General features: G+C 54.8%; 1 protein-coding gene across 1 annotated transcript in view; it reads left to right on the top strand.

The window, feature by feature from the left end:
- The window catches only part of MYH9 (myosin heavy chain 9), a 90150-nt gene that overhangs the window by 44949 nt on the left and 31631 nt on the right, over positions 1 to 13570 (top strand). The window contains exons 4-10 of the mRNA XM_080659421.1: positions 5315 to 5342; positions 6035 to 6128; positions 10003 to 10095; positions 10567 to 10630; positions 11179 to 11277; positions 11680 to 11823; positions 12831 to 12926. Coding sequence (XP_080515547.1) covers positions 5315 to 5342; positions 6035 to 6128; positions 10003 to 10095; positions 10567 to 10630; positions 11179 to 11277; positions 11680 to 11823; positions 12831 to 12926 — 618 coding nt within the window. The remainder of the gene's footprint in view (positions 1 to 5314; positions 5343 to 6034; positions 6129 to 10002; positions 10096 to 10566; positions 10631 to 11178; positions 11278 to 11679; positions 11824 to 12830; positions 12927 to 13570) is intronic.

The raw sequence follows: 13570 nt of genomic DNA, 5'->3' as shown, positions 1-13570 counted from the left end.
CTAGGACATAATGAAAGCTAAGAGCAGTCTCTTGGCTACTTTCTAATTATCAAGGGTGCCTGGTGGGGAGGGTTGCCTGTTCTCTGCCTCCTGTAACTGGGGACTAGGGCCTCCTCAGCAGGGTTCACACTACAGCCCCACCTGGGGGAGCGTGTAGGCAGAGGCACTGGACCAAGTTCAGCTGGCTTCCGGCTTGGGTTGCTGCTGACCGAGCATCTGTCTGGTCGTGGCCTACCTTTGTGCCTTGGAGAGAACATAACCGGTGACCATGTTGTGTGTTTGGGAGCCACCGACGGGGGCTGCCTTCTCGCTGGCTGACTGTGAGGCAGGCGGGCTGCCAGAGGCTCCATGATAAGGCCTCCGGGGCCCGGCATCCACCTGCAGCCTCGGCTAACGTGCATTATTTTGCACCTGTTTTTTCTCACTTCTCTGCTTCCCAAGTGCTTGTAACCCAAGCTCATGAATTAGGGCTGGCTTCGGAGACAGTAGCAGGCAGCTTGCAAGACCCCATGTGACACTTTGTGAGTGGGCAGCAGGGAGGCAGGGCTGCTGGCGGCGCAGTGCCGCCCTGTAGGAGCGCTCTGGGGAAGCACTGGGCATCCAGAGGCTTGGGTTCTTGGCCCAGCCTGTGTGACTTTGATCAAGTCATTGGGTTTCTCGGGACACGGTGTCCTGACCTCTAGATGCAGATGGTGGAACCAGATGCCCTCTAGGCCTTTCCCAGCCCCTAGGTTCTGAGCTCGAACCCACAGGTCGCTTTACATGCACTTTGCCCCATTAAGACCCTTAAATGCACTTTGGCCCATTAAGACCCTGATGGGTTCACGAGAGGCTCTCTGGAGAAGGGACTCTGGAGTCCAGGAGTTTGCCTGGGGCAGCCGGACACTTCCTGTCCCCGGTGACTTGGAGTAGGGGTTCCCACAGTGAGTGACCCAGGGGTCTGCTCTCAGTTTTCGTGAAAGACAGACCCCTTGGTGGTGGGAAGTTTCAGATCCGTTTGTCACGAGTCATCCCATCATTCTGACCCCAGGCAGCACATCACCCAACCCGAAACTGCCCTTTGTGCCATTTTTCTTGTTCTCAAGAAAGCTGGTTGACTTGAAGATGGGTCTTGCGGGACAGGGCGCTCTTCCCGGTGTAGCCCTGAGAGCAGCTCTGGCAGAACCTCAGGAAGCATTGTCTTTGTGAGCCTCCAATGAGTCAGCTCCGGGCCCCTGTTGGTGAACCAGGCCTGTTGGTGAACCAGGCCCATTCTCTTCCTTCTGTACTTCCTGTCGGGGCTGATGTCACCGCTGTGTGAGCCTCATGGCCTTTTATGGACAAGAATCGCAGCTCCTCTCACAGAGGAAGTGAGCGATAAGGCCCTTAGCATAAGTCTGGTCCTGGGGTGAAACACCTGTGGTCACCTCTGCCCACCTTCTAAGCTTCCTGGAAATACTTGTCCACTGGAGATGTGCTTCAGCTCCAGAAGGCCTTGAGGCACTGGGGGTTTAAAATAAAATCAGGAGAGGGAATGGCCTCAGCACGAATGTGTAACTTAAAACCTTTCTTGCTCCAAGGACAGTGCCCCGTGGGCCTGGGCAGCAGAGGGCTTGGCTGTTAAGGACAGTTTCTGAGCACCTGTGCTGTGCTGCCCCAGGGGCCGGGCATCACGAGGGGGAGTGCAGAGCGAGGGTTGGAACCAGGGCTCTGGAGCACGTTTTAACTGGCTTTCTCCTTGATGTCACTACTCCAGACACCAGGACCAGTGGTTGTCAAAGTGTGCTCCAAGGAACCCTGTTTCCACCTTGCAGGCAGCTCTGGGTTTTATCCCCCATTCTTCATGTTGGGAATTCGGGAAGATTTTATCTGAGGAGAAAGGCTGCTGTTTCTTTTAAAAGCGTGGAAAACCACTACCGAGTCATAGTCCTGTCTCTCCCCCACCCCCACGGACCACAGGAGCCGGACCACAGGAGCCGTCAGCCTCTGAAGGCAGGTGGAGGGCCTTATCCCGGCAGGGAGCCTGTTTCCCAGAACGGGGTTATCTCTGGGGGAGTGCGTTCCCCTGGTCTGGGCCACAGGGTTCCTGTCTGTTTGTCTGTCTCCTCTGGTGTGGAGGAAGGAAGGGCGTTTTCAAATTAGCCGTTAGTCCATTTGGGCCCAAATAAACTGAGCCAAAACAACTGAGTGGGTGGGGCTCTCGGGTATCCCCATCCCAGGAGATGACCCCGTGTGGGAAGGAAGGGATTAGAGAGTGAGTATTAGGGAGGGTCCTCCCTGGAATGCACCTGGGGTCTGGCAGAGTAAACTGAGTCAGGTGGAGAGCCGACTGACTGCTGAGAATTCTAACCATTGCACGGACCAGAAGAGGAGGCTTACAGCAGGGACATTGCTGCCTTATCTACCTCCCAGGGTTATCGTAAGGCCAGGCGACAGCAGAGCCAAAACTACTGTAAGACTTGGAAAGACCTTTCCGGATGTTAGGGCCGGGGTGTCAGTCATTGAAGGCAGGTGGACTTGGGGACCAGAGCTGAGGAAATAAGATAGGCCTCCCATCAGTTTTCCTCTGCACAAGCATTTGCCCAAATGCATGTCCTGGCAAGGCGAACTGAGGCTTCTTTAAAGGGAAAAAGGCAAGTTTTGGAGTCTTCCCTTTTAGGCTGTGTTGACAGTGCTAGCTTGGCTTCAGGAATTGGAGGTGAAAGGTCAGGGGAGAGGAAGAGCTGGGGTGGGGGGCGTGCATGGTCTGGAATTGGAATTTGAGTGTGTGCAGGAATCTGTGTGCATGTGGCCCTGTGTGTTTGCGCGCATCTCTTATACATGTACTTGTGGTGCACACGTGTCCATGTGCAGCTTGTCCATGTCCCTGTGTGTGCATGTACACCTATGTGTGTGTACCCACATGTGGGCGGATGGGGGTGGGGGCGCTGCTCTGCTTCCTGTTGTTCAGCATCTGACTCCTCACACAATTAGAGGAATTCCAGCCATCCCAGGGACCTGGCCTAGGCAGTTCTGGGAAAACGGTTCCTTCTGGGAGGGATGGGAATGTTTCCTTTTATGGTAGTGTCGGCCGCTGCTTGTCTCAGGCCGCTGCTTGTCTCACGACTTGCCAGCACGTGCAGGTACGGTCTTGCCCGCCTGTGAGCAGTGACTAAACATGCCTGCAGCTGAGGCCGGCCCAGGGAGATGGGGTGGGGGAGCTGGGGCCCCAGATCACAACCGTGTTTGTCCCAGATTCTTCTCAGTCGCTGCTCTGTGCTTAAGGGGCAGGTGATGGAAACTGTGTGTCTCCCCCAACCTTTAGCCCCCAGCCTCCTTCCCTCTGCCTTTCCGAACGCCTGTCTTACGGAGACTGCCTCAGCCCTGGCCGCAGCCTTCAAGGACTCTTTTGTGGGAAAGTTGAGACGGAGGCAGCAAGGTTGCCCCTGTGGGGCTTGCTCTGAGCGTTCCACAGTGGAGAGCAGGATGGGTGGTGGGGGGTTGTGTGAAGGTAAAAGGCTGAGTTCTCTCTGTACCCCCACCCTGTTATTCCTTTTTTTTTTAAAAAAATATATTTTATTGATTTTTTACAGAGAGGAAGGGAGAGGGATAGAGAGTTAGAAACATCGATGAGAGAGAAACGTCGATCAGCTGCCTCCTGCACACCCCCTACTGGGGATGTGCCTGCAACCAAGGTACATGCCCTTGACCAGAATCAAACCTGGGGCCCTTCAGTCCTCAGGCCGACGCTCTATCCACTGAGCCAAACCGGCTAGGGCACCCTGTTATTTCTTGATGGGGATAGGGGGAGACTGAAGAGGAGCTGGGTGGGCAGCTGCTGTTTGTGTCGGGTTTGAGGTTTAGTTTTCCTCCTTTCTGTCCCGACTCCCTTTTTCCTCCCGAGTGACCCGCAGACCAGAGAAGCGATGGTAGTAAGAGTCCAGGCCTGTGTGCTGTGAGATCAGGCATGCTGGAGGCTCACTTGCCAAGAAGCAGACCTCGCTGTGTGTCTGCAAATCCGTCTCCTGAGGCCATGCACACATGAAGCTATGAGTCACCTTCCCTAGGCCGCCTTGCAGGGCCCTGGCTGGCCAGGTGGGGGCCAGTGAGTGTCCTTGCGGATGGCCATCGGTTTCTATGCAGCACCTGTGCTAACAGCTATACGTGCTAACAACTGTAAGTGCTCCACGGCCTGACAGTGCACTACCACCCCCTCAGGTGGCTTCCGGATGGGGAAGTAAACAGGCAGCAGCCCCTTGTGGAGTACATTCTATTTACAGGGTACCATGCGGGCCATTTCACTGGTTATTTCTGTACTTAAAACTAATTCTCCCAGGGAGTTGGGAGCATATTTACTTTATGGATAAGGAAACTGAGACTAGAGAATGCAATACCTCTCCACAGCTCAAATATTAGTAAGTAGCCTGGTCCTGGATTCAGGCAGACTTGACTTCAAGCGGGCTGGGGTGTTACATGGGGTGGGATGAAAAGAGGAAAAAATGAGTTTGTATTTTCAGCCATTGCTTAAAACTGCACACCCAGCACTGACACAGGTCAGGCCAAAGATCTTAAAGCATTTCTGTCAAACTTAGCTTCAAAGTGTGGGTATGACTGTTCCCCTGCGCCCAAGGGGAGCATCGAGTGGCTTACATGCTTACTCGCTGAGAGGGTCACAGAGCTGGGGGTAGTTGCAGAAAGTTCCTGACAGCCAGGTCCGGAGACCCACTTGTTACAAATCTGCTGACATCATTGAGCATCTTCCATGTGTCAGATACCACACCGGTGCTTTCATGCATGTTATTTGCATGTACACCATTGTCCCCATCCCAGGAGGAGGCTGGGGCTCTGAGAGGCTCTGCATGTGACCAAGGCGGCATCTTGCCCCAGGGCTGTCCCACTGCAAACCAGCCTTACCTACCACACCCCTCACCCGGCCTCCGAACCGATGCTCCTTACTCAGATGGGGACAATATTGAAAACGCCTGCCACAGGCCTGATTTCTAACAGCCTGAACCCCCAGTTATAAACACACAGGGGACACCCCACCTAGGCGCTCAGAAAAATAGGCTCCTGGGAGCTTTTCATAGATTGACTTTCTCCAAAGTGAGAGAGACAGACTATTTTTGTTGTCACAGGGGCAGGGAGGGCAGTGAGTGTGGGCAGTCAGAGCTCCTGGAGGATGAGTGGCTGCCACCTAGGAATGTCCCTCCTCTGAGTGAGGCATAAGGTCAGCATATATCAGCGCGTGGAGGGCTCCCTGCAGAGGCAGCATTCGAAGCTGCCTTTCCTGGGAATGGTTAGCTCTTCAGAAGCCCAAGGGGAGCCAGAAGTTAACCCGATGTCTTCTTTGTTTCAGACCGAGAGGACCAGTCCATTCTGTGCACGTAAGTGTTTCTGTTGGGGTGGCGGGGCCATGTGTCACCAGATCTGCTCGTACCCTTGAGACTCCTACCAAGCCCTAAGCTGATGGGTGATCTATTCCCAGCTCAAGCCCTGCCTCTCCCCCAAGGGACGGGCTGCTCAGTGTTCCCACAGCACGGATGAGCTTTATCTCATGGGCAACGATCTAGCTGTGCCGCCTTCCTCAGAGGACCTGACATGCAGGCTGGCAACTGTTGGCCCCTCTGGCATGCATTCCTCCTGGCTCTGAGCACTGGCTTTCTTTACCTGGTTGAAGTGGACACTGGATGTCTCATCCTCATCCTTTGAACTTGACAAGGAGATAAATAAACCCCACTGCGGCGCGAGTTAGTGGTACAGAACATTCCTTCAAGTGCAGTTTCGAAGGAACATGTATGAGTGCCTTTGACCCCTGAGTCAACAGCTGCCTCAGACTGATTCCGAAGACATTTGGTTGCAAAGGCTGCCAAGTGACCAGGGCAGGCAGTGGGCCATGGGAAATGGCCTGAGTGAGGATCCCAGAACCAGCATTATTTTGCCTGTCCCCTCTTCTGCCTCTAGGTGTTGGGTCCCTCACTGGCACCCAACAGAATGGTAGGCAGTAGAGCATGCAGTGGGGAAGGGACAAACTTCAAGGATTTGCCGCCTCTCCTAACTCCCTTGGCTCTCTCGGCAGGGGTGAGTCTGGAGCTGGCAAGACAGAGAACACCAAGAAAGTCATTCAGTATCTGGCTCACGTGGCCTCCTCACATAAGAGCAAGAAGGACCAGGTGAGTGGGCCTTCCTCCCCAGGAGGAAGATCATTCAATACTTCATGGCTCGGCTTAGGTGAGAGCGTGTGGGGAAGGAAGCAGAGGCTGCACCTGCTTCATCGACGCTGCAGGAGGCTGTCTTGGGAGTGGGTCCATTGGTAGCCAGCCTACTTCTCCCTTGGCCTCCCAACTTTCTGAGTTGCTATGGAAACTGGACCACCTCCCCTCCCCTTCCCGGGGTTTGGCAGCTAATTGCTGTGTGGCCTTCACCTCTGAGGTTGGAAGAGAGATTCTAAAATTTCGTTCTCAAGCTAATGGAGACTTGCAGGATCGAGGGCAGGCCTGCATTTGACTCCCTGCTGCTTTCCCTGCTGTTGAAATGCCTCTGGGTGGACAGCCCCCAGCGAAGAGAGAAGGGGCAATCGGAAAGTCTTCTCACCTCCCTTTTTTTCCCCTCTCCCTCTTGGTGGATTATGGTCGAACTCAGCAGTGTCCTCGCTAGGTGAGCTGCACGTTTACTGCACGTTCTGCACCAGGAATGCGTGTTCTCATCATCGTGTGCCCTTGAATTATGTATTTTTTCTTAAGCAGCTTTTCACTCCACACATTGTCACTTTCTTTGGCTAGAATGATTCTCATAGGCTCGGCTCACTGACTGTCTGGGGAAGGGGGGCTGGGTGTGACACACAGTGACCTCTTGTGCACTCTGAAATGACAGCTCCGCCAGAATGGTTATGGGCTTCATCATCTAGCTGTTCCAGTCCAGCCCCGAACTTCCCACGTGCCTGGTAGCGTAACGCCCGTGCAGAAGCCTGACCGAGGCACAGTGGGGCGGGAATCTGCGGTCCAGGAGCCCCACACGCTCAGTGTCCAGACTAGATGGAGATGGTGGGCCCCTTCACCTGCCGCCTCTGTGTGGTCAGAAGCAGTGCCTCGAAGGCCCACATTGGACTTGCCTAGAGCTGGGGGATCGGTCTCAGCATGCCTGTGTGGTGCTCTCTCTCTTCCTCACAAGCACACACTCTTCCCTGTCAAATCTGAGTGTCCGTGGTATCCCCTCAGGCTGCGGGGTACTGCCCCGTCTGGGTGGCTCCCCCTTACAGGGGTGCTGTGTGCAGCACATATAAGTAAGTAGGGGTGTGTGTCCCTTTGCATGCAGACCTGGGTGTGTCCTGCATAATGTCCTAATGAGTACAGTTTTCTGGAATGGAACCAAAAGTAACTTTTCATGTGCCAAACTTCTCAAGACATTCTGAATCTTTTTCCATGGGGCGTCAGGAGTTATATTTAGAAACTAATAAAGTTTCTTTTGCTCCCTCTCTCCACCCCCCCATTTTCCATTCTTTATAGGAGGCCTATTTTTAAAACAGGGCTGTGAGGTTAGGAGTTCTCTAGCTGTGGTTTTCCATCTCTGAATTTGCTGTAAAATCCATTTCCCAACTATGTATTGAATGCCTAGTATGCGCCTGGCTCTGTAGAGGGTGACCTTGGAGTCCCTGGTAGCGAGCAGGAATGTAGACCCATCTGCATGACTTCCGAGACTCCAGCTGCGGAGGGGAAGGCAGCCCCCAGCACCGAGGTAACATGGCATGTGGAGGAGGGTGTGATAAGTGGGAGCAAACTTGTCCCATCCTCTTCCCCAGGCTTCGGTGTGTAATGGGCACGTGTTCCTGACTCCACGTCCAACCACAGTGATTGAATGGGTTGCCTCTGGTTTCTGATTGCTGCTCAGGCCCTGGATTGTAAAGGCCATTGACCAGTTGAGTTGATTTCCTTGCCTGAAGCTGTGTGGCGATTTTCCACGCAGCTGGGCCCCGAGACACTCTTGAACTTGGCTTACCACTCGAGGCCTGTCGTGGCATGCTCTGGCTGAGCTCTCTCCCCCTTGCAGTGAGGGACTCAGTTGCTCATCCCAAGACCACCCACCGGGACGTCCCAGGCCTCACTTTGCTGTGGGAAAGCTGGGCTTTGGCCGGCGCAGGTTGGCAAGGTAGAGCTTGAGAAAAAGACTTCCAGGGGGGACTTCCATAGTCTGACCTTTGCCCACCTCCCCCGCCCCCCCCCCCCCGCCGTATTTTATGTACTAGTTGTAGCCCAGTGCCAGAACCCCCACGCAGTGAAGCCCTTCAGAAGCCAGATGGATAATTCCAAACTATGAGCATACACTGCCTCCAGTACCTCCTAACTTCGTATCCCACAAATTTCATTGAAAAAATAAGTCTCCTCTGTGCCCAATTAGGTATCAAGAGGGAAAGCCCCCTAGGTTAGTCATCCCCATTGTCAGCAGAGAACTGGCCTCTAGAGTCCCTAATGCTTGCTCCTGAGTTTGGTCTGGCTGTCCTATGTTCCGTGGCAATAGCCTACAGGCCCGAGACAGAGGCCTTCGGTTTACCTCCAAGCTGAGGCAGCGGCAGGCTCCCGTCAGGGCCCTGCTCCCATCTGTCTGCGGGAATGGGAGTGGCTCGGCCAGCCTGGCCGCCTGGCCTGTGTTTTGAGAGGAGTGTTTCAGTGGGTGGGGGAGCAGCACTCATCCAGTTCCTGCCCGTGGGCTGCCTTGCTGACTTTCCAGGCCTTCCCAAGCCTGCACTCCAGTGTGCTGTGACCATTGGCGCCAGGCACACATGGAGAGCCTGCTGTGGGTGTTTGACCCCTGCCCTTTGACCTGGCTGCCCTGACCCTCCTTCACTTAGCTGTATGGTGTGAGAATAGAAGACTCCCTCAGGCCTGGGTCCCTTCCAATCTCTGGTGGGCTTCCTGCATCCTCAGCGCTCCAGCTGCGGCAGGTGTTCCTGGAACGCTGTAGTTCACGACTCTCCGGGGAGCTGCTGTTCCTACCAGTCTTCCTTCTCATCATTCACAGGCAGCCTTTATTCCCGTAAAATCCTGGCTTGGCTCCAGCCTTGCTAATAAATCCAGAACGCCGCCCAGCCCTTGCACGATCTTCTTTCCCCCTAGAGGGTACCCAGGTATTAAGGTGAACGAGATCCGTATTTTCCTCAGTCAGTGTCAGTTATTATCTGGTCTGCTGGGAGGACAATGGCTGCTTCCAAAGTTGATCTGACCTACAGGTAGAGCCCCGAAGGGCGGGAGAATGGCAGTGACTGATGGCTGTTGGTGGTAGACTCGAATTCCAATACCTGTTTTGCTAGTTGATAGCTGCATAACCTCAGCCAGATCATTCTTCTTCCCTCAACCTCAGTTTTCTCTTCTGTGAAATGGGGCTACTCTGTTTTGCCCCATTGTATCATGGGAATCCAGGGGCAAGAAGGTATAAGGGCACTTTTTGTCAACCACAAAGCATCATGTGACCACAAGTAGAGTTTATTGGTGTTAATAAACAGTTCAGAACTCTTGTCGATCTCATGCTCAGACACCTGATGTTCTAGGAGCAGGTTTGGGGGGTGGTAGGGCAGGGACCAGCAAGGAAATGCATTGTGTATTGGGACACGGATGAGATGAATTGTGTCTGGCCTATGAAACAGGAAAATGTGGCCTGTTGGGTGGGGATTGAGGTAAGGAGGGCGGAGGGAAGCCAGGGTACCTGGGATGGAGACTGTCCCAGAGAAGGAATGGTGCCTTGTATCTCTTTTTGGTTCACGTGCTACCCTCTTACGCATCCTCCGGGGTTAATCTGGGTCCTTGTACCAGGTTCCTGGAGCTGGGGGAGCGTCCACTTCCCCTTTCTAGGCCCACTTATCAGTCAGTCCAGGGAACTAAGTTTAAACCAGTCAAGGTATCTGGGGTTCTGGTGGGAAGGTTGCTCTTGAGTGACGTGGAGACCAGGCCGAGGCTGGCATGGAGAGCCACCGGCGCCTCCCTTCTAAGCCTGCAGACATGGCTCTGCCCCCGGTCCCTCTGCCTGGCCTTCACCGCACCTCTGGGTCCTTTCCAGGGTGAGCTGGAGCGGCAGCTGCTGCAGGCCAACCCCATCCTGGAGGCCTTTGGGAACGCCAAGACCGTGAAGAACGACAACTCCTCGCGATTTGTGAGTGGCGGCCAGCTGTGTCCTGGCTCGTGGGGTAGGGGGTGCTACACAGAGTTTTGGCACATGTCACCTTCCAACTGGGTGCCCTCGCTTTAGGAGTGAGGAAGATTCCGGCTTGGTGCTTCCTGGGCAGCTGCGTGGAGCAGGCCAGGCCGTACTCCAGTCGGTGTGCACCTCCATATGCAGCTTCTTCAGCCTAGGGAGTGGGGTGTCACTGCTGGTCCCTGATTGTCCCACTATAGCCAGTTAGAGCATGGGCCAAACCAGGCAGCGGGGAACACTTCCCCTGCGCGGAGGAACTGGCACCGCTGGACCACATCCTGGTCCCATGCTTGAAGCAGGGGGGCACTGAGTCCTGAGCGCCTATGTGGTGTGCGGTGCCGGCCCTGGCTGCCAGGCACATTGGTTTTCTCCCTCCAGGCTGTCCATCTGGAGGATGGGGCCTCTGACCTCTTCGTTGTCTTTTCTTAGGGCAAATTCATTCGCATCAACTTTGATGTCAATGGCTACATCGTGGGAGCCAATATTGAGACTTGTATCCTTATGGTTACTGTAATAAGAGTGCTGGGTCTGGCGGGGAGGGAAATGACCTTGATGGAGAGGAAGCTGCTCCCTGGGCCTGTTAGAACACCTCCTCCGTGGCATCGGGAAGAGGACCAGGAGCGGCTCATTGAAAGTCCAACTCCGAGCCGGGTTTTTCTTCACGGGCAGGATGAAGTTCAGCCTCGCCTGGGACGGGCCTATCGAAGATCATCCAATGTGGTGCCCGGGGGAGGAGTTGGGGTGAAGGCTGATTTACTTCTCCCTACACCAGCATGACAGCCTCCTCTGGGGGAGCCTTCTGTCTCCACGGGCTTGTGGGACGGGGGTCTTGAAACAGATAAGGCTCCCGAGTGTGAGCGCCCCTTTTTGGACAAGCTACACCCCTTGAAGGGCAGAGCCAAGAGAGTTTGCTTGCATTTTAGTTGGCCGCTTGGTGCTGTTCTTTGCACCTGGTGAAGTGCACTGGCTTTTGGTGGGAATAGAGGGAAGTGGAGGGGCTGCCTTCCTTCCAGCTTGCACAACTCCTCAACGTTTGCAAAGATCTTTTGGAGAAATCTCGTGCTATCCGCCAAGCCAAGGATGAGCGGACCTTCCACATCTTCTACTATCTCCTGTCCGGGGCTGGAGAGCACCTGAAGAGTGAGTCATGGCCTCTGCCGACATGGGGGCTGCCGGGCACTGGGGCGCCTGTGCATCGGGCCAGCACTCCAGTTGGGAAATAAAACTCCGGCTGAGGTTTGGGGCGGAGAAGCCAGATGAGCTCTGTTTTCCGGGCCATTCTGACGACATAGCCTCTGTTTCTAACCATGCCAGAGAAAAGCCAGGGAGATTGTGGGTGCAGCAGCTGTGAATCATGGGCCTCGTGGGCTCCACGCGTGTCAGTCTCCCACGCTGAGGAAAGTCAGCATCCTGACTACTCCGCAGCTCCTGGGGTCTCTCGGGGCTTAGAGGCACTACCCAGTCTCCCAGACCTGATGTTGCAGCGCTGATAGAGCCCTGGTTTCAGCACGTCACTGACCGCCCTGCCTCCACCCCTCACAGCTGACCTCCTGTTGGAGCCATACAACAAGTACCGCTTCCTGTCCAATGGGCACGTCACCATCCCCGGTCAGCAGGACAAGGACTTGTTCCAGGAGACCATGGAGGCCATGAGGATTATGAGCATCCCAGAAGACGAGCAAATTGGTAAGGCTGGCCCTCCTGGGGGTGAGGGAGGGAAGGCCCAGGCTGGTCATCACTCTTTGTGGCATCAGAGCAGCTGATGGGCCTGGGGAGAGCTTCCTGTTGGCTCTGGCTCTTGGGGAGCCCTGGAGAAGCCGGAGGAAGCCTTGAGTGTGTGGGAGATGGTATCTCAGGGTTGAGTTGCAGGGTCGTTTGTTCCCCATGGAATCGCAGGCTTTTACACAGAGGGGAACACAGTACAGGTGCTTAACTGCCCAGGGACCACGTCCGCCCTTGCAGTCCTTGTCCTGCCTTGTCTCAGGGAGTGTGGAAGGGGCGGGGGCTGGGATCTTTGCGTTTGGTGAGGCCTAGAATGAATAGCGGCATGGAACCTGCCTGCGTCTTCTCATTTCTCTGGGTGGCAAGATGAAGTGGGCCTTGAGGCTTTATTTAGAAAGTTGGGGAGAGTGCACCCGTTCCCTAGCGTTAAGGTTGGAGCCACCTTTGTTCAGCCATAGATAATATGTAACTGGATAGGCCTGGCTGTGTTCCAATAAAACTTTATTTATTAAAACAGACAGTGGCATGGCCCTTGGGCTAGAGCAGGGGTGGGCAAACTTTTTGACTCGAGGGCCACAATGGGTTCTTAAACTGGACCGGAGGGCCGGAACAAAAGCATGGATGGAGTGTTTGTGTGAACTAATATAAATTCAAAGTAAAGGAGCGGAGGGGAGAGCAAGAGAACCGGATAGAACAGCCGGATCCGGCCCGCGGGCCGTAGTTTGCCCAAGGCTGGGCTAGAGGCATACCCTTCGTCCATCTGGATTTAGAAGTGTTGGGAAGCGTAACAGCCTGTATCTAAGTACAGGGTTGCTCAAGCTGAGGTCTTCAGAGGCCCTGGAGACAGCCACACTGGCAGGGAGGCAGTGAGCCCTCCAGGTGCTGAGCCCGCCACGTGGACTAGGCCACGGCCCAGTCAGGGCTTATTCCACCCCCTGCTCGGTTCTGAGCTGCCTTTGCTTGCATCCCAGGTTTGCTGCGGGTCATCTCGGGAGTTCTTCAGCTCGGCAACATCGCCTTCAAGAAGGAGCGTAACACCGACCAGGCATCCATGCCCGACAACACAGGTAACACCATGGTCCTCCCACTGAAGTATGGGGCAGGTGCCTGGGATCGGGTCTGCTCAGGAGAGCCTTGTAGGAATTCTACACGCCACTCTTTTTAATTTCTGTGTGTTACCGGCTGGCTGTCACTCTGCACTTTTTGTGAAACACGTGAGCATGACCCTTCTTCATGGAGGCAGCATCCGAGTGAGGTAGAAAGCCGTGATCGTGTGGACCAGGGTTTCCCTCGTTCATCCCTGAGACCAAACCAGTTGTCTCAGTAAGACAGCGATTTCGGCTGCCGCTGCAGCTTAACGCACGCTTTACCGTGCACGCATTAGGGCCCCGGGACACTGTTGTCACCGCATCTGCCTCGGCCACAGCTATTCCTGTGGGTCACTGCACATGACCCCATTTAAGTTATCAGCCTTAATGTACCCTGCTTAGGGGCTTTTGAAAAACATTTGACATGTGGGTGCAGGGATTGAAAGACATTTCTGTGAGCCAGTGCTGTTCAGTCCCCTCTCATCGGGGCCTGGTGGGCTGCCTCCTCTCGGTCCTGTTTGTGGGTAAGACCTGCTTGCACACTTGGCTGATGAGGCTGAGAGTGAGCAGAGGGACCAATGCTGGGCCCAGGTTAGGATGTGTTCCTCCCTGCTGTGCCTGCT

Source organism: Plecotus auritus, assembly GCF_963455305.1.
Source record: "Plecotus auritus genome assembly, chromosome: 3".
In the NCBI taxonomy this organism is placed as follows: domain Eukaryota; kingdom Metazoa; phylum Chordata; class Mammalia; order Chiroptera; family Vespertilionidae; genus Plecotus; species Plecotus auritus.
The sequence above is the reverse complement of the archived record's forward strand: the minus strand, read 5'-3'. Positions and strand labels throughout refer to the sequence as shown.